This window comes from Lynx canadensis, chromosome A2 (assembly GCF_007474595.2).
Source record: "Lynx canadensis isolate LIC74 chromosome A2, mLynCan4.pri.v2, whole genome shotgun sequence".
NCBI lineage: Eukaryota > Metazoa > Chordata > Mammalia > Carnivora > Felidae > Lynx > Lynx canadensis.
In genome coordinates this window covers 115,433,416-115,452,763 of record NC_044304.2, presented here as the reverse complement: position 1 = coordinate 115,452,763, position 19,348 = coordinate 115,433,416, and the positions used below count along the sequence as shown (strand labels likewise).

The window sequence follows — 19,348 nt, the reverse complement described above, 5'->3', positions numbered from 1 at the left end:
CAGAAATTTTTATCACAAAACTCTTAAGAAACCTTTGGAAAGACAGAAGACAGTTGGTGCTTAGCAAATAATGAATATAATCACTGCAAAGTGGGAAAAAGCCTGCACTGCAACAGAAAATAGCATGTAGGAAAAGAAAACCTTCTTCATATGCCCTTCTCTCTCACACCGGAAAGCAGAAGTACAAAGCAAGAAGCAATGGGTTTATACAAGTACAGTATAGGAACCTAGATGAGGCAAAAACTGATAACCAGTACAGAAAAGTTGCCCACTCCTAAACACTTTTCTTCTCTTTTCCCATGAATACCTGGTAGCATTTACACCCAAGGGTAGTAGCCCTGGAAAACAGTAGTTAGTGGCTGAGGCAGAGGGACTGGGAGGTCCACTGAACAGTAAGATCCTCTACAAGAAAAGCCAACAGGAAGTATCTGAACCCAGATTGTAACCCTAGAAGCTCTGACAAACTATCCCATCCTATTCCCTAAACCACCCAAAATCTTTTAATTTATGGTCCAAACTTTCACCCCTTCCTAGGACCCCTCTACCACCCTATCCCATACCTACAAAACAGCACAAAACTAAGACAGCTTATAGTTTTCAAAGGGAATATAAGATCTTTGAAGGGAGGTTCAGAGGAGGGTGAAATGTGTGAATAAAACAAGAACTCTGAAAGAAATATAACAAATTAAGTCATCTTATAAAAAGGAAAGTCACGAACTCAAAACAAGCATAACAAATACTCTCAACAAAAAGAAATATTGAAAATACAAAGCGAAACCAATTATTAACAAACAAAAACCAACTGAAGTTATTAAGAATAAAAAAATAATCTTTGAAATAAATAACACAATGGGTTGGCTAAGCTTCAAAAAGGATACAGCTAGAGAACCAATTAATGAGCTAGATGGTTAAGTCAAGGATTCCTCAGATACCTCCAAAAAGACACAGAAAAGATTAAAAAAAACAGAAAAAAATGGATTAACAATTAAAATATGTAGAGAACATTCTGTTAGATCTCCATTTAACAGAAGTCTCAGAATGAGAAAAAGTAAATGGGGGGAAAGGAGGAATAGTTATCAAATATTTATCAAATATTTCCTAGAGTTAAAGAAAGATATAAAACCTCAGACTAAATTGACTCAGATTAAATCTAAACTTAAATATGTTTAGTGCAATTTAAGGAACAAAGTCAAGGGCAAATGTTAAAGTTTCCAGTGAGGGAAAAGGTCACAGAACAAAAGGCAGACTGATACCAACAACAATGGAAATAAGAAAACAACGGATTACTGTTGTCAAAAGCTTGAAGGAAAAATGGGCTTTGGACCTAATATTTTATAGCCAACTAAACAAATGTTTAAAGTGCTTAAATGTAAGCAATTATTTTAGTGTTTAAATAAGATATCCTGAGACATGTAATACCTCACAAAAATCAACCACACAAAGACATCTTTGAAAGCACTCTTAGAGAAAATACTTTCATACACAGAGAAAAATCAAAAGATACCAACAATTTATAAAACAAGAATGAGGCGATAACTCTAAAGTTTTTTATCTGAGTTATCCTATACAATACCCATAACACTCTGTGCCTAAAATCCTAAACAACTGTGGTTGTTCGGTTACCCGATCTGGGAAAGGGAAATTCAGAGGAGGAAGACACACCACAGGCAAGTGAGAATGTTCTAAGATATAGGGGGAGAAGGTAGAAAAGGAGGGAAAAAAAAGAATCCATGATAAAAATACAAAATAATTACAGAAATAAGTTCTATTAAAACAGTAATTACAAATACATAAATCAAGTTACCCATCAAAAGATAATTTTATACATTAGATTCTTTTAAAAAATGATCCATTAGTTGGGGCACCTACGTGGCTTAGTCAGTTAAGCCTCCGACTTTTGATTTCAGCTCAGGTCATGCATGACACAGCTCATGAGTTTGAGCCCCACATCAGGCTCTGCACTAACAGTGTGCAGCCTGCTTGGGATCCTCTCTCTCTCCCTCTTTCTCTGCCCCTCCCCAGCTCAAGTGCTCTCTCTCTCTCTCTCTCTCTCTCTCAAAATCAGTAAACTTCAAAAAAAAAAAAAAATGAGCCATTAGCATGTTGTCTAAGAAAGACATTTAATTTAAAACAAAGGATGGGAAAAAGGAAAGATCTACAAAGCAATTATTAACCAAAAAAACAGGTGGAATAGGAATTTTTAAAGGAAACAATATTTTAACACCACAAGGGAAAAACAAAGTTATATAGTGGTTAAAAAGAAAACCAAGTTTAAGGGCATCTGGGTGGCTCAGTTGGCTAAGCATTTGAGTCTGGCTCAGGTCACAATCTCATGGTTCGTGGGTTTGAGCCCAGTGTCAGGCTCTGTGCTGACAGCTTGGAGCCTGGAGCCTGCTTCAGATTCTGTGTCTCCCTCTCTCTCTCTGCCTCTCTCTGTCTCTCTCAAAAACCAATAAGCATTAAAAAAAATTTTTTTAATAAATAAATAAACATCCTGGAGTTAAATGAAGAAATGCTGAGGACTTTCAGAGAAAAATTTTAAACATCATTAAAGGAGACAATAAAAAAAAAAAAGATCTGAATAAGTGAGGAGAAAAATTGTGTTAATAGGTAGAATGATAATACTGTCATGCCCGTTCACTCCAAATTAAAGTCATTGCTAGGATGGAGGGAAAGGGCTGAAGACAAAGTTCCATAACATCCTATAGCTATTATACTCTAGCTCCTAATCCTGGATCTTAAAAGCCCTAAAACTCAAGGATCAGGACTCTTGTAACTCTTGACGTGACCCTACCAGATTTTCTGCTAAAAACAGGGATTCACATGCCTGCTACTGCTTCTGTCTCTATGAGCTTTCCCAGTGAATGCTGCTCTAGCAAGCATGATGTGTCTGACCATTTTACCTTATTTGCAAGATAGACACACGCACATATATATAAATATTAAATAGATAAATGTAAAATTTTAATTCTATTAAAAAAATCAGAATTCATCAAAGAAGACAAGAGAAAATTTAGCAGCCATCAGTACTATCTGAGGTCTCTCGGCTCATTTCACCTCTCAAATGATAAACGTATTTTAATGTATATATAATATATTTTTGAATTCTAACCTGCAATGTTTTCAAGCGTTTATTAAGAGGTAACTCATCTACTTCCAGAATAAAAACTTCTACTGCCATGTTCAGCTTCTGTTGCACTTCATTTCTTTCGGCAATCAAAATACTCACTTCATTCTGGAAAAAGAAAACAAAGAATAACTGTCATTAATACATCAGGTTTTTTTTTTTTTTTTTACATACTGACCTATATTAAAAAAAAATGATCTCTTAAAGTGAATAAAATTTAACATTATAGGAGCGCCTGGATGGCTCAGTCGATTAAGCATCCCACTCTTGGTTTTGGCTCAGATCATGATCTCACAGTTTCATGAGTTCAAGCCCCAGGTTGCACTCTGCACTGACAATGCAGAGCCTGCTTGGGATTCTGTCTCCCTCTCTCTCTGCCCATCCTTACTTGCACTGTCTCTGTCTCTCTCAAAATAAATTAATTTTAAAAAATTTAACATTACATTCTTCAAACACAGTAGCCTTTAAGACAAATCTCTCAAAAACAAACAAAAAAAGACAAATATATCTCTCCTGAGATCGCCAAACTCACAGAGTTCTTTCCCTTAATTAGAAATAAGATATTTAACAATCCTAATTTTTCCTGTTATTTGTGCAACAATGAAATTTTTGTTTTTCTTAAGAAAATTATACAAGTTCTATTATTAATTACATACTATCTCCCTCCTACTCCCATTCCACCCTCAATTCCTTCATCTACTTATCCTTCAAGATTCAGTTAATCTCCACCATAGTAAAACCTCCAATTTGCCTAGGTATAAAGAGATATCCAAGAACCCCATACATGATTTCTATTATAGTACTTATCAAACTACATTGAAACTATTTGTATATCTATCCCATACCCAAGAAGGATAGAGAAGATCATGTCTTAAACAAATCTGTATCGGGGCGCCTGGGTGGCGCAGTTGGTTGAGCATCCGACTTCAGCCAGGTCACGATCTCGCGGTCCGTGAGTTCGAGCCCCGCGTCAGGCTCTGGGCTGATGGCTCAGAGCCTGGAGCCTGTTTCCGATTCTGTGTCTCCCTCTCTCTCTGCCCCTCCCCCGTTCATGCTCTGTCTCTCTCTGTCCCAAAAATGAATAAACATTGAAAAAAAAAAAAAAAACAAAAACAAATCTGTATCTTTGCTACCTGTAACAATATCTGGCATGAACACTTAAAAGCTTTAGTTTTAGGGGTGCCTGGGTGGTTCAGTCAGTTAAGCATCTGACTTTGGCTCAGGTCATGATCTCATGGTTCATGGGTTCAAACCCCATATTGGTCTCTGTGCTGACAGCTCAGAACCTGGAGCCTGCTTCAGATCTGTGTCTCCCTCTCTCTCTGCCCCTCCCCCACTCGTGCTGTGTTCTCTTTCTCTCAAAAATAAATAAACATTAAAAAAAAATTTTAAAGCTTGAATTTTAGAATATTTTTTGTGTCCACCCAATCAGACCATTTTATAGCTTTACAGACTAAAGAAAAGAATCTCTTCATCAAAAATACAAATACATAAATGAAAATAACAATGCTAAGACCCAAATTAAGTTCAATAAGGGAAATAAAATGGCAACTTTGAGTGGCAGTTATGACTGTATTTATCCAATAATCCACTCTTCGGCCTATCAAATGAGCTTTAGGGCAATGAAGCCTAAAAGTAAGTCCTGAAAATATTAGCAATAAGTAGAAACAAATATCACTTTTAAAAAAAAATCACATTTGTTCTACTAAAATACTAAGTCCTGGAGCTACATTAAGCCCTCTTCCTTTCTGTCTTGAATCACTGTCCTATGCTCAAACCAGAAAAACAAAAGTTAAAAAACAGTTCTTATTCATCTTATTACATGAAAATACATTATGAAATATTTTAATATTGATGGTACAGTTTAAATGGGGAGAGAATAAATATACTCTGCAGTCAGACATACCTGGGTTGAAATTCCATATTAACACTTAGAGCTAAGTAATCTTCAGCAATTTCCTTAAGCTACGTGGGCCTCAATTTCCTCATTTATAAATAAGAGCAAAAATGTCCTTTCAAAAGTAAGTGTAAGAAAAAGTTTATAAAGTACCTATTAACATTACCTGTGTTTCATAGAGATTCAAAACTTCTTGCTTCTGTCACTTTTTTTTCTTCTATCATCAGAATTAATCAGTTAGGGTCAAATATGTAAAATGACACAAATATAATCGCTTCTCCAAATTAAACATCCCCGACATTTTCAAAGGCCTAGTGATTCTGTTCACTTCTCAACTGAGAGCCAGCTAGGTTGCCAACTGGGCAGCCCAGGTATGAACTGGGAAGACGACTTTCAGAGTACAATCCCCAGAGGCAGAAATCACCAATACTTACAACAGGGCAACTCCAAACACAAGTATAGAGCTTACAGGTACTTTGGAAAGCTATGACTGTGGTGAATTATCTTCACATGAAAAACAAGGGGTTCTGTTCAGCTCAATATGATAAACTAAAGAAAACTGTGAGACGAAATAAATATACTTGTACCTATGCTAATAAAGAATTCATAGGAAATAATCCATTCTCCATACCCCTCCCCTACCCACAAATAATCACCTCTAAACAAGGGGTGCTTTAATAGCATTTAATAGTAAGGCAGAGTTGAATACTGAAGCTTAAAACACACCAATCAGACCCAAAAACAAGATACATTAGCAAGTGTCAAAGTCACCCTGGCTTACAAGCTTCAGTCCCCTCAAAAACCACCATCTTTTATAGGCATAGCTTCCAAGATCCCTCAAGGATGGTATGCCCAGTTGCAAAAGCCTCCACCAATTCTTTGTACTTTATAGCTCCTCAAGTCCAGATATAAATTACCAACTAGGAAGTTTTATTTATCTAAACTAGTAACATGACTGAATTATCATTTTATCAAATTACCAAGGAAACAGAAAGAGAATTATCCAAAGGTCAAACTCTCATGCAAAAGGGGAAAAGATTTTGTTGACGCTTTATCCGCAGTCACCATTATCTATCCTACTTTTTTTTAATAAGGCAATAAAAGATATCAAATTATTAACATGAAGATGCTATAAAAATTAAAGATTTCATACAAAGTAGCACTACATTATCTACAATCCTTCTTCTTTTTCAAAAGATATCTCCTTATGTTCAACAAATAAAACCATAACAGAAAAAAATTCTTGACCTACCACATTTTCACAAATTTGTATGTTCTCCTGAGCAAGACTGTATTCTGCCCAAATTCTCTCTAATTCAGTCAAAGAAGCTGGGTTAGTAAAGCACTCTTCCTCTAACACTTGCAAAGCATCTGAAAGGTCATTTCCAAAACGAACATTGATGTTGACACGTCTATTCAAAAACAAAAGTAAAAAGGAAAAGATCAAAACATTTTTAAGTTCGGGACACCTGAGCGGCTCAATCAGTTAAGCATCTGACTTCAGGTCAGGTCATGATCTCGCCATTGGTTGAGTTCGAGCCCCAGATGAGGCTCCAAGCCTAGAGTCTGCTTCAGATTCTGTGTCTCCCTCTTTCTCCTCCCCTCCCCTGCTCATGCTCTGTCTCTCTCTCAAAAATAAACATTTAAAAAAAAATTTTTTTTAATGGATGTGGGAAGAAGTTACACTTAAATAATAATGGTCTAAAGTAACTACGTACAACATTAACATGAAGAGGTACTTTTTAAAACCTTACGTAAAATCATAAATAATTGGTATAACTTATAATTAAACATACATTTGATTGAGGGGCATGTGGGTAGTTCAGTCAGTTAAGCATATGACTCTTGATTCTGGCTCAGGTCATGACATCACTGTTCAGTTCATGAGATCAAGCCCCACATCAGGCTCTGTGCTGACAGCGTGGAGCCTGCTTGGGATTCTCTCTCTCTCTCCCTCTCTCTCCCCCCCTCCTCTGTTCACACACATGTGCTCTCTCTCTCAAAATAAACATTAAAAACTTAAAAATATTTGATTGAGAAAAAGAGCAAATAAAACTTGTTAAAAAACCTTTACATAAAGGACAACTTTGGAAGTCTGCAGAACTTTAAATGATATCAAACAGACCTTAAATTTTGGTCTACAATTAGATTTCTGAATACTTCCTTAAAAATGTTAGACTTGGCCAATCTTGCTTACCAAGACTACAGCCACATAGTCCTTGTACCTTAATAAGCAGATTAGCATTTGTGGAATTGAAAAAAGAAAAAACAAAAACACATTTGGAGAAGCAGGCCAGTTAGCAAAACCAATGAGGACCATCCATATTCTTTTCTCTAGTTTCCAACTAGACTGCCACCATTCTAACAGCACATTATTTCCTCAAAGATGGATTACAATTATTGGGTTATTTTGGTCCTAAGTCTGACTCACAGCTGTGCCAGTGTAGCCACTTAATTTTTGGTAGTGCATCAAAAGTTGATTAGGTTCTAGAAGGACAAAATTACTCAAACTACCTAAAGGCTTATAAACCAGATGACAATTGATGGATTTATACTGGAGTATATAAATTTCTACTGGACAAAACACCAACACACAGTATTAATTCAGGTCACCAACTTCTTAGTATTTGAAAGTACATGAGAAAATGAATTACTGATTTTAGATTGGAAAGGGAACGAAGTTGTCTTGAGAACTATTTTTTTCCACATTCCAGAACAGGGTGACAAATTATCACTAACCAACAATAAAGCTATTCTCTACTAATATAAAATACCTACATAAATCATATATGGAGTCTAAGAAAAACCAAATAAACTGTGTACAAGACTTGCTTACCAATTTCTTCTTCTTCTGACTCTAGGAAGACTACTTTTCTGACTGTATGAAAACCACTTTTTTCTTTCTTTAGATAGAGTACTATTAAGTATTTAAATTACCGAACTCTATGGGGTACCTGGGTGGCTCAGTCAGGTAAGTGTCCAACTTCAGCTTGGGTCATGATCTCACAGTCCATGAGTTCAAGCCCCACATCAGGCTCTGAGCTGTCAGCACCTGGTGAGTCTGGAGCCTGGTTCAGATTCTATGTTTCCCTCTCTCTGTGCCCCGCCCCCACTTGCAGTCTGTCTGTCTCTCTCTCTCTCTCTCTCTCGCTCTCTCTCTCTCTCTCAAATAAATAAAACATTAAAAAATAAAATGAAATAAATTACTGAAATCTTTAGTTTCAGTATAAGCCTGAAAATAACACTAAGAACTCCAACTGGACTTCGTAGTTTCCCATCAAACTACCACTTAGAACTTGTGTTAATTTTTACATTTCACTCTCATAGATGACTTTAGAATATAACTCCATGTGGGGGCGCCAAGGTGGCTCAGTTGGTTAAGGGTCTGACTTCGGCTCAGGTCATGATCTCATGGTTGGTGATTTCGAGATCCACGTCGAACTCTGTGCTCACAGCTCCAAGCCTGGAGCCTCCTTCGGATTCTCTCTGGCTCTCTCTGCCCCTTCCCTGCTCGTGCTCTGTCTCTCTCTCTCCCTCTCAAAAAATATATAATGAACATTCAAAAAAAAATTTTTTTTAAGAATATAACTACATGTAATGACAAAGGAATGCTGACAAAAATACTACAAAATTTATCTCAGGAGTTTTAGTTTTTCTCTTTGAGGCATAAAAATATAAAGATTAAGTCTCAAAGCAAAAATGGTGGGCATACAATTTAAATAAAGTACTAACAAATTAGCAATTATTTTAAATTGTCCTTCTTAAAAAACCTACCTAATTTCTTTCAGTATTTCAACCTTGGCTGCCAGATTTTTCATTCTGGTACCTACACGAGTCTTCAGAGTGCTTTCTAAATGTTTAGTCAAATCCATGGTAGTTGCTTTCTCTTGCTGCAACAAAAAATTAGCACATCTTAGTGAGTCTCAAACAGGAAACTGTATTTCTACTGTCACTTACATGATTTTAAGGCATAACTAAAATTTTAAAGGTTAAAAAATTTGGGGGCACCTGGCTGGCTCAGTCAGTGGAGCATGCAACTCTTCATCTTGGGGTCATGGGTTTGAGCCCCACTTTGGGCACTGAAATTACTTTAAAAAAATTTTTTTAATGGTAAGCCAGAGGAAAACTGACTTCCCTATAAATTGGGATCTGAAAAAGATAATATATTCCAGGCTTCTACCTTCACACAGATTAGGGACTCATTCATTGAGTCAGATTAGGATTCATCCTAATAAGCCAAACAGAAACAAATTTCATATAATACATGTCTTAATACTTAAATTTTAAAAAGATAAGTAAAAGATCCCCATAGAAACCCAATGATTCTCAATGACAATTTATTTTCTGACAAAGTCTTACGTCATTCTACATTACAAAAGAATCAAAAACATTATTTACTTGACCCAAACTAGATTAAACTCCCTGATTCTGAGTGGTATCTCAAATACATGTCTACCATAATCATCCAAAATAACATACAGAGCAATAATATAAAGATCTGGCAGTTTTATTCCAGTTATACTACAAACCAGATATACGCTTAAACATAGAAATACTACTCAGTATTTGAACAACATGCTCTTCAGTTAAATAAAAAGAGAGAGGGGGCACCTGGGTGGCTCTGTCAGTAAAGCGACCAACTTCAGCTCAGGCCATGATCTCACAGCTTGTGGGTTCAAGCCCCACGTCGAGCTCTGTACTGACAGCTCAGAGCCAGGAGCCTGCTTCAAATTCTGTGTCTCCCTCTCTCTCTGCCCCTCCCCTACTCACACTGTGTCTCTCTCCCTCAAGAATAAAATAAAACATTTAAAAAACTGAAGAAAAAAAAAGAGAGAGAGAACCAGCATATACTGGATGTTTATTACTAATATGCTACACTCAGGTATGCTCATGCCCTTCTGCTCTCATTTGTTGAGCAGGAGACCATGAAGAATCAGTTATGTTTGTTCATAACTCTGTTTACAACTACTGGAATTGTTCTTATAATTACTCCAAAATTGCATAAACATAAGAAATAGAAGTGGGAAAATAAAAAGTTGTTAAATCTTTGAAAAAGTGCTTACTGATTTACAAAAACTACATTAAAACAAATCTTTAACACAAGCTGCTAATGAATTATATGTGGAATAGAACTATAAAATATGAGGGAAAGAATCATTTAGATCTAAAAAAACTGTGAAATTAAACTCAAATATCTTGAATTTATTATTAATCCACTTATAAAAAATAGAACTCAGATAGAAACAGTATGGTTTTTAAGACAAAGAACAAGTAAGACAAACAGAAAATATGTCAAATTTAAACCCAACCACATCAATAATCACATTAAATGAAAATTAGCTAAACATTCCAATTAAAAGATAGGAGATTATCAATCTGGATAAAAAAGCTTACATTCCACTATATGCTAAGACACACTAATCAGACACAAAAAGATAAAAATTAAAGGATGGAAAAGATATACCATGCAAACATGGCTATATTAATATCAGGCAATGTGGACTTTAACACAGGAAACATTCCCAGGGATACTGCATAAAGAAGAGTCAATTCATCAGGAGGACACAGTAATCCTAAATGTGTATGCAATTAATAACAAAGTTTCAAATTCACACAGTAAAACTTAACAAAAAAGGAGAAAACAGACAAAACCACAATAATATCTGGAGATTTCAACACTCCTCCCTGGATATGGATCAGACAAATAGACAGAAAATCAGTCAGGATACAAAAGACTTCAACAACACTATCAACTGATTCGAACTACCTAACATTTATAAAACACTCTACCCAACAACTATAGAATACACACAACTTTTTAAAGTACAAGGAGCATTTCCAAAGACAAACCATATGCTAGGTAATAAAGCAAATACAATAAATTTTAAAGAACTGAAATCATACAGTATGCTCTCTGATACCAAAAAATTAACTATTTCCCCCAAATTAATTGGGGGGAAATCTCCAAATATGTTAAAATCAGGCAACATAATTCATAATTCAAAAAAATCACAAAATAATTTTTAAAACATGTTTAGGGGAACCTGGGTGGCTCAGTTGGTTGAGTGTCAAACTTCAGCTCACGTCATGATCTTACAGCTTGTGAGTTCAAACACTGGGTCAGGCTCTGTGCTGACAGTTCAGAGTATGGAGCCTGCTTTGGATTCTGTGTCTCCCTCTCTCTCTGCCCCTCCCCTGCTCAGACACTGTCTCTCTGACTCTCAAATAAACATTAAAAAAAATTTTTTTAATCACATAGCTAGTAAAATAAATTAAATAAATTAAAAAATAAAAATGTTTAATTAATAAAAAACAAAATATCAAAATCTGTGGGCTACAAATAAAGTGATGATTAAAAGGAAGTATCTTTCGGGGCACCTGGGTGGCTCAGTCAATTAAATGTCCGACTTTGGTTCAGGTCATGATCTCGCTCAGGTCGTGATCTCGCAGTTCACAAGTTCAAGCCCAGAATCAGACTCTGTGCTGACAGCTCAGAGCCTGGAGCCTGCTTCGGATTCTGTGTCTCCCTCTCTCTCTGTTCCTCCCCTACTTGCACTCTGTCTATGTATCTCAAAAATAAAGATGAAAAAAATTTTTTTTAATTTTTTTAAAAGTACTTTAAATGTTATAAAAGAACAAAAGATTTTTAAAAATGATATCAATTTCCATCTAAAGAAACTAGAGGGGCAAATTAAAGAGGAAGAAAGGCAATCATAAAGCAAAGAAATCAATACAAAAGAAACAATAAATTAAAAAACCAAGAGATCTAGGATGCCTGGGTAGCTCAGTCAGTTAAGTGTCCAACTTCAGCTCAGGTCATGATCTCGTCGTTCATGGGTTCAAGCCCCACAAAGGACTCTGTACTGACAGCTCAGAGCCTGGAGCCTGCTTCAGATTCTATGTCTCCCTCTCTCTGTCTGCCCCTCCTCTGCTTGCACTGTCTCTCTCTCAAAAATAAAAATAAACATTAAAAAAATGTTTTTAACCAAGAGATCCAAAAATCAGTTCTTTGAAAACATTAAAAACTTCACATTTCTGGTCCAGCATGTAAAAAGCCTAGAAATCACCACACCATCTTAACAAGTAAAAAAACTAAATAAACTGAAACAGCAACAAGTCTTGAAACTTTACATGAGGTGAGGTCACAGGGCAAAACTGCTACCCCCAAAACTAGAGAGACAGGCAAATAAAAGCCATCCACAACTTAACTAGAGCAGAAACTTCTGAGGGAAGCAGTCTGGTATAGGTACACCTCAACTTTAACTGACAAATGCTGAAGGCTCAAGGTGAACAACTTGGAGTTAGAAACTCCAGGCAGACTGTCATCAGGATGTCCATCTGTTTTGTGAATCTCTACCAGGTTCTCATAATATAAATATAAAAAAGTCCCCTCAAGCTCCCAGGGAAAGGGGAAAAGGAACCATTTTGAAATATGCCAGAGTATTCTATTCTTAACAAGATCTGCCCTCATGGAAACTATTTAAACCAAGCCTAACTTGCTGGGGTTTTATCAGAGACTAACCTGAGGGAAGGAAAATACCCAACTCTAGCCCACTCTAGCCACCCTGTCCTACCTAAAAGGGGTGGGCGGTGGGGGGAAGCTTGTGTGAAATTCAAAGCCCAGAGACAGAGGACTATAAAATGCTCCTTCCTCCCCCACACCTTATCACCACATTACTAAAGGCTTGATTACAGCAAATCCCTTTACCCAGGACATTATGCCCAACTACCAATAAAAAATTACAATATATAGTAAAAGACAAAAAAACACAGTTGGAAAAAATAAAGCAAGAATCAGAATCAGACTCAGACATGGCATGGGTAGATACTCAAACTGTCAGGCCAGAAATTTTAAACATGGTATTATTAATATGCTATGGGCTCTAACACATAAAGTAGACAGCATGCAAGAACAGACAGCCACTATAAACAGAGAGATAGAAATTCTAAGAAACATACAAAAAGAAATGCTAGAGATCAAAAACACTATAGGAGAAATGAACCATTTTGATGCACTTATCAGTAGACTGGACACAGCTGAGGAAAGAATCTTTGTAATCCAAAATATGTGAATTCATATGTCCACAAAAAGAGGTGTACAAAAGTAAGTACACAGTGGTTTCATTCATAACAACTAAAACCAGAAACAAACAACCTAAATACAAACTGTGGTATATTGCTACAATGGAATACTACTCTGCAATAAAAAATGAACAAACTTCTAATACACACGACATAGATAAATCTCACAAACAATATGTTGAGTTAATGAAACCAGACACAACAGAGTATGTATCAGAAGATTCCATTTATATAAAGTACAAGACTAAAACTAAACTATGGTGATATAAATCAGAATAGTGGTTGCCTTGGGTAGGAGGAAGAGAACAGACTATAAGGAGGCACCAAGGAACTTTATGAAGTTGAACTAAACATTTTTAATGTTGAGTAGGTAAAGTAAATGGCCTTTAATCCATTTACAGTCTTCATGGAAAAGGACAGAGGAACACACTCAGAGAAAAGAAAAGGCAGGTGATTAATCTCCTTGTCAATTAGACTTCTAAAGAAAACAGACTATTTTCTAAGAGGAAGAGTTCTTATCTCTGAAATGCCCTTAGGAGGATGTCCCTAGATAAATGAATAGTATTTATAATAGTTAGAACCCAAGATTTATGGATTTATGAGGCAGAGCTCCCTATGGATATGGGTTTATGGATTTAACGGCTGAAAATTCAGTTCAGTTACCAATCCTGACCATTGATTTATTGAGCCTAACGAAACCCTGATTAAAACAAAAAACAAACAAACAAAAAAATCCAGGGATGCCTGGTGGCTCACTCAGTTGGTTAAGCGTCTGACTCTTGGTTTCAGCTCAGGTCACAATCTCACGGTTCATGGGATCAAGCCCCACTCTGTTCAGAATCCCAAGGATTCTCTTTCCCACTCTCTCTCTGCCCCTCTCCCCTCAATAAATAAACTTTAAAATAATAATAATTAGATTTTAGGGAACTTCCAGATTAGTGAACAAACCAACGTACTGGGAGAGTGGCAAGCTAAAATAAAATACCCTTGCTCCCCTACCCCACCTCCACCCTCATCATAACATCCTCAGTGCATCTCTTCCTTTTATTTGGTTGTTCCTGCATTATATTCTTTATAATAAAACTGTAATCATAAGTATAGCACCTTCCTGAATTCTGTGAGTTGTTTCAGTGAATTATTGAACAAAGAGAGTAGGGATCATAGGAACCCTCAATTTATAGGCAGAAGTGGGGTAGCTGAGGGACATGATTATGGCTGGTATCTGAAACAGAAGTCTTATGGGACTGAGTCCTTAACTTGTGGGTCTGTGCCAACTCCTGATATTTAGTGTCACAAACGAAATGCAGGACATCCAGGTGGTGATATGAACTGTAGAAACAGTGTTGGAATAATACATTTAGTGTACATTTATTCTAATGTACACTAGAAAAAATGTACACATTTAAAAAATACACAGTATTCTTAGGGGAAAAAATGCCCTGAATCTAAGCAAACCTTGAGACCTAACTACCATAAAAGGAAATAGATGGAGATAAAGGAGCCTCTTAAGCAACGCAAGGATGCAGATTAAGCAATTTAAAGAGACTTATCATCCAAAATGCAATGCATAGGCCTGACTGAGATCCTGAGTGGAAGAAACTAAAGAGCATTCATAGAAATCCAAGAAATCTGAACACTGGATATTAAAAGATATTACAGAATGATGGTTAATTTGTAAGTGTGAACAGTATGATGGTTGTCTTTTTTGAAATTATTTTCAACTAGAGATACACACTGAAACATATACAGTAGAATATTATGAATGGGATTTGTTTTAAAATAACTCAGGAGGAAGTAACTAGGTGGCTCAGGCCCAACAGTGCAGAGCCTGCTTGGGATTTTCTCTCTCCCCCTCTATCTCTGCTCATTCCCTGCTTGTGCTTTCTCTCTCTCTCTCAAAGGACATAAACTTAAAAAAATAAAATAACTCAGGAAGTACAGATTTCCCATGTGTTTAACAATTGTAAAATTAAGTGATGAGTACACAGGATCAATTATTCAATTCTCTCTCTCCTTCTGGAATGTTTGAAATATCTCATAGTTAAGTTTTTTTAAAAAAAAACATAAAAGGAAATGTAAATGAGAAATTATTAATTAGTCCTTCAAACATTCAATGAAATCCAAAGATGATTAGTTTGGAGTATAAGACAAAATTTCATCTGTAAACAAATATAAAGAAAGGACAGAGTGAGAGAAGGGAGAGAGAAAAGGAAGACAACACAAAGTAACAGAAAATTAAACAAAGAAGAGGAGTACACAGATTTCCTAGCTGGTCATTCTTTACCTTATACCAGTGAACATACCATACCTGCAGCTCCTGGATGGTCTGTTCTACTTTGGATTCTAAAGTTTTATAACTTTCAAGAAGAACCTCTTTTTCTGCTTTAAGCCTTTCATTTTCTTCAATCAGTTTCTGGTCCTGCTTAATTTTTGCCAGGCTGACATTAGACCCTAGATTCAAGTCTCCAACAGCCAAACTGTCCCTATTAAAAGCAAATTCACTCATTTTAAAAACCAAATTGTGTAAGGCTGACAGAGATCACAAACTAAATCATCCTAGACTTTTTATACCACACTATACCTTAATTTTGAAAACTAATTTAAAACCTTTATCTAGTTTGGGGCACATAAGTGGCTCAGTCAGTCAAGCATCTGACTTCAGCCCAGGTCATGATCCTCTGCTTTGTGGGTTCAAGCCCTGCGTGGGGCTCAGTGCTGACAGCTCAGAGCCTGGAGCCTGCTTCAGATTCTGTGTCTCCCTCTCTCTCTGCCCCTCCCCTGCTTGCACTCTGTCTCTCTGTCTTCCCAAAATAAATAAACATTAAAAAATAATTTTTTAACCTTTATCTAGTTCAACATTATAAAATATTTTAATGAAAACTAGGTTTTATAACTAAGGTCACACTTCAAAAACAATGCTACCAACACTCAAATATATTCCAACTGCCTTGTAGCAATATCAACTCAGGCAAATACAGTAAAGTGCATTCTATATCAGTTTCTTCCAATTCCTCCTCCCCATCAACCCCACTCCAGTTGTTGGATCATTACACAGAAGTATACAAATCGTGTGATACTTACAAACATTAAACCTGGCTTTCTGCTTCAAGTTTATAATTCAAAAAGTTTAAAATTCACTAAAAAGTGAATTCCCTTTATAATAATCAAATTTTACCACAGTAAGTTATCACAGGAAGAACAAAGAGTTTCTCTTTTGTTAAAAAGGAAAGGCAATTCCCTGAAATCCATTAAAATATTCTTAAAGCCATAGGAAAACTTCATAGTTTAACTGAAATTCTGGCCCTGCCCAAATAATTCAGATTTAGGGACAGATTTTAATTTTTGATAAACATATTCAAAAGAATTAGTATGAGGAGTTGGTATGTGAACTTTAAACAACTGAGAAATGACTTTTCTTTCAAAGTGGCTTTTAATGAAAATATTCCTGCTAAAACAGAGAGGAATACATGTTTGAGAAAAATAGAAATGAGTATCATCCCTCAAAATCACTGACATGTAGATGAGGACTCTAAAACATAAACCTTCCTTCTACTATGACAAGAGCTTCTTCCATAAATTAGAAACTAGGTTAAGACTAAAATCCCCACAACAGTCTTACTTTGGAAATGTCACATGATTTCCTGCATCATTTTCATTCTTCGAGTCCAGAATCATCCTCCCACTTAAACGCCCCTTTGGTCGGCTAAAGGCTGACTGGTTTGATCTGTGTCCCCATGTAGGAATGGGGTTTTTGAGGTTCCTGAGGACAAGCTGACCAGGATCTGATCTTTTTTCCTCACAGATGTTAGTGCTGGAAGTAAGTCTGCATTTTTCCGCAAATCCTTTCTTAGCCACCTCTTCCCCTATATCCACACTGCCATACTCAGCCTGAGCAATAACTGTTCCATCTTGATAAGTTGCTTTAATTCTCATTTTTATTTCCTTTTCAAAAATCAAGCTCCCCAGAAAGGTTCTTCCCTAAGAAAGATGAGGAGGAAAAAAAGAGGTAAACCAACTACACCAACGTGTTTATTTTGTTTCTACCCAGTTTTTCAAACAACCATACTTCTTTCATGCTGAAATCTCTATAAAAGTAGTCTTACCTTGTTGTTGACTGTACACAAATATATTTCTGTATGTGTATGCATATATTCCAATTACACACTTAATAAAATCTTCCTTTCCAGAAGTAGAACTAGCACCTGTATAGGCAGCCATATTTATAAATTTTAAATTTTTAAATGTGTACCAATTAAATATCCTAGAATAGTTGTTTTAAAGCAAGCAGACTGTGTTGACCATTTTGGCCCCAATGAAATGAAATGGTGTCCTGAGGAGTACAGCACATAAAAATGAATTCTGGTATCTAGTTAAGGGGCTCAAATTCAACAAAACTTTAAAAATAGTTTTAGAATCAGAATTAGGTACTCTGGTTAGGGGTGCATGGCTAGCTCAGTGGGTGGAGCATGTGTCTCTGGATCTTGGGGTAGTGGGTTTGAGCCCCACCTTGGGTGTAGAGATTACTTAAAAATTAAATCTAGGGGCGCCTGGGTGGCGCAGTCGGTTGAGCGTCCGACTTCAGCCAGGTCACGATCTCGCGGTCCGTGGGTTCGAGCCCCGCGTCGGGCTCTGGGCTGATGGCTCAGAGCCTGGAGCCTGTTTCCGATTCTGTGTCTCCCTCTCTCTCTGCCCCTCCCCCGTTCATGCTCTGTCTCTCTCTGTCCCAAAAATGAATGAACGTTGAAAAAAAAAAAAAAATTAAAAAAAAAAAAAATTAAATCTAAAAAAAAAAAAAAAAAAAAAAAAAAAAAGGTACTCTGGTTTTAAAGTAAGACAACAGGAGAGAAAAAAAAAAAAAAAAAAGGAAATCATACCAGTGATAATCCAGGTAACAAGAGCATAAAGACCAAACTAAAAACTAGAAAATATGAGCTGGCTACATTTAAATAAAAAAGGAGGGGGCAGCAGAGGGGGAGGAGGGAGGGAAAAAAAATTTCAAGGTCCAAGGAGGAAGAGGAGCTACAGAAAGAAAAAAATGTCAAGAAACTAAATAACATTGGTAGGAAGTAACTATCTTCTCTTTTTTAACTATACAATATTACTGAAGAGTAGAAAAGTGTATGTAAAGAGTAAAAGTGAAACCTGTGTAGGAGAAGTTCTTAACCTTTTCTGTGCCACGGGCTCCTTTATCAGGCTAATGGAACTTTTGGAATACCCCTCAGAAAAATGTTTTTAAATGCAGAGAAAACTATTTCACTGTGATACATTTTAACCCCCAGTTAAGAAACCCTGTACCTAGAATATATCTGAAAGGGCACAGGAAGGCAAACTATATATGCTCAAGGATCATCAAGCATCCACAAACCAAATTACAAAGTATATTAAGTTTATAAAAACACAGTTTTTATCAATTTTTCAAACCACAAAATGTTTAAATACACACATCCTGAGAGGCTTGAATTTACCAAGAATACCAATATAGATAGCAAAGGTGGTTCAGTAGGCATCCCCAACAAATGAGGGATACCTAGGTGGCTCAGTTGGTTGGGTGTCCGACTCTTGATTTCTGCTCCAGTCATGATCTCACAGTTCATGGGATCAAGCCCCAAGTCTGGCCCTGTGCTGACAGTGCAGAGCCTGCTTGGGATTCTCTCTCTGCCCCTCCCCTGCTCTCTCTCTCTTTCAAAATAAACATTAAAAAAAAAAAAAGCCATCACCAATAAATGAGATGAAGCAAGCAAAGCTAACAAACTCAAAATACAACTCATAGAAACATATCAGATTAAGATTTTGATCAATCAGAACACAGTTTTGGATTAACCTCTTTCATACAAAACCCCTTCCTTGGTTTCAACCCTTTATGCTGAAAGTTTATCTAAAATCAAGTACAACTGAGGCACCTGCATGGCTCAGTCAGTTAAGCATCTGACTTCAGCTCAGGTCATGATCTTGCAATTTGTGAGTTCAAGCCCTGAATCAGGCTCTGTGCTGACAGCTCAGAGCATGGAGCCTGCTTCAGATTCTCTGTCTCCATCTTTCTCTGCCCCTCCCCAACTTGTGCTCTGTCTCTCTCAAAAATAAACATTAAAAAAAGATTTTAATAAAAACAAAATAAAATCAAGTACAACTTCCACTCCCAACCAATATTAATGGAAGTGACAGTGTCTGAAAATTATTACTGGAATATGTAGAATTCTTAATATCAAGTAACTCTGTCTTTGGGCAACATATGGATTTAAATG

At 36.4% G+C, this 19,348-nt stretch overlaps 1 protein-coding gene across 2 annotated transcripts in view; it reads right to left on the bottom strand.

Annotated features, from left to right (window-relative positions):
• Window positions 1-19,348, bottom strand: part of STK31 (serine/threonine kinase 31) — a 76,612-nt gene that overhangs the window by 39,739 nt on the left and 17,525 nt on the right. For both annotated transcript variants that reach the window (XM_030295015.2, XM_032592527.1), the window contains exons 7-11: window positions 16,726-17,084; window positions 15,415-15,589; window positions 8,799-8,914; window positions 6,277-6,436; window positions 3,113-3,235 (exon numbers count right to left, since the gene is read on the bottom strand). In XM_030295015.2, the coding sequence (XP_030150875.2) occupies window positions 3,113-3,235; window positions 6,277-6,436; window positions 8,799-8,914; window positions 15,415-15,589; window positions 16,726-17,084 (933 nt within the window). The remainder of the gene's footprint in view (window positions 1-3,112; window positions 3,236-6,276; window positions 6,437-8,798; window positions 8,915-15,414; window positions 15,590-16,725; window positions 17,085-19,348) is intronic.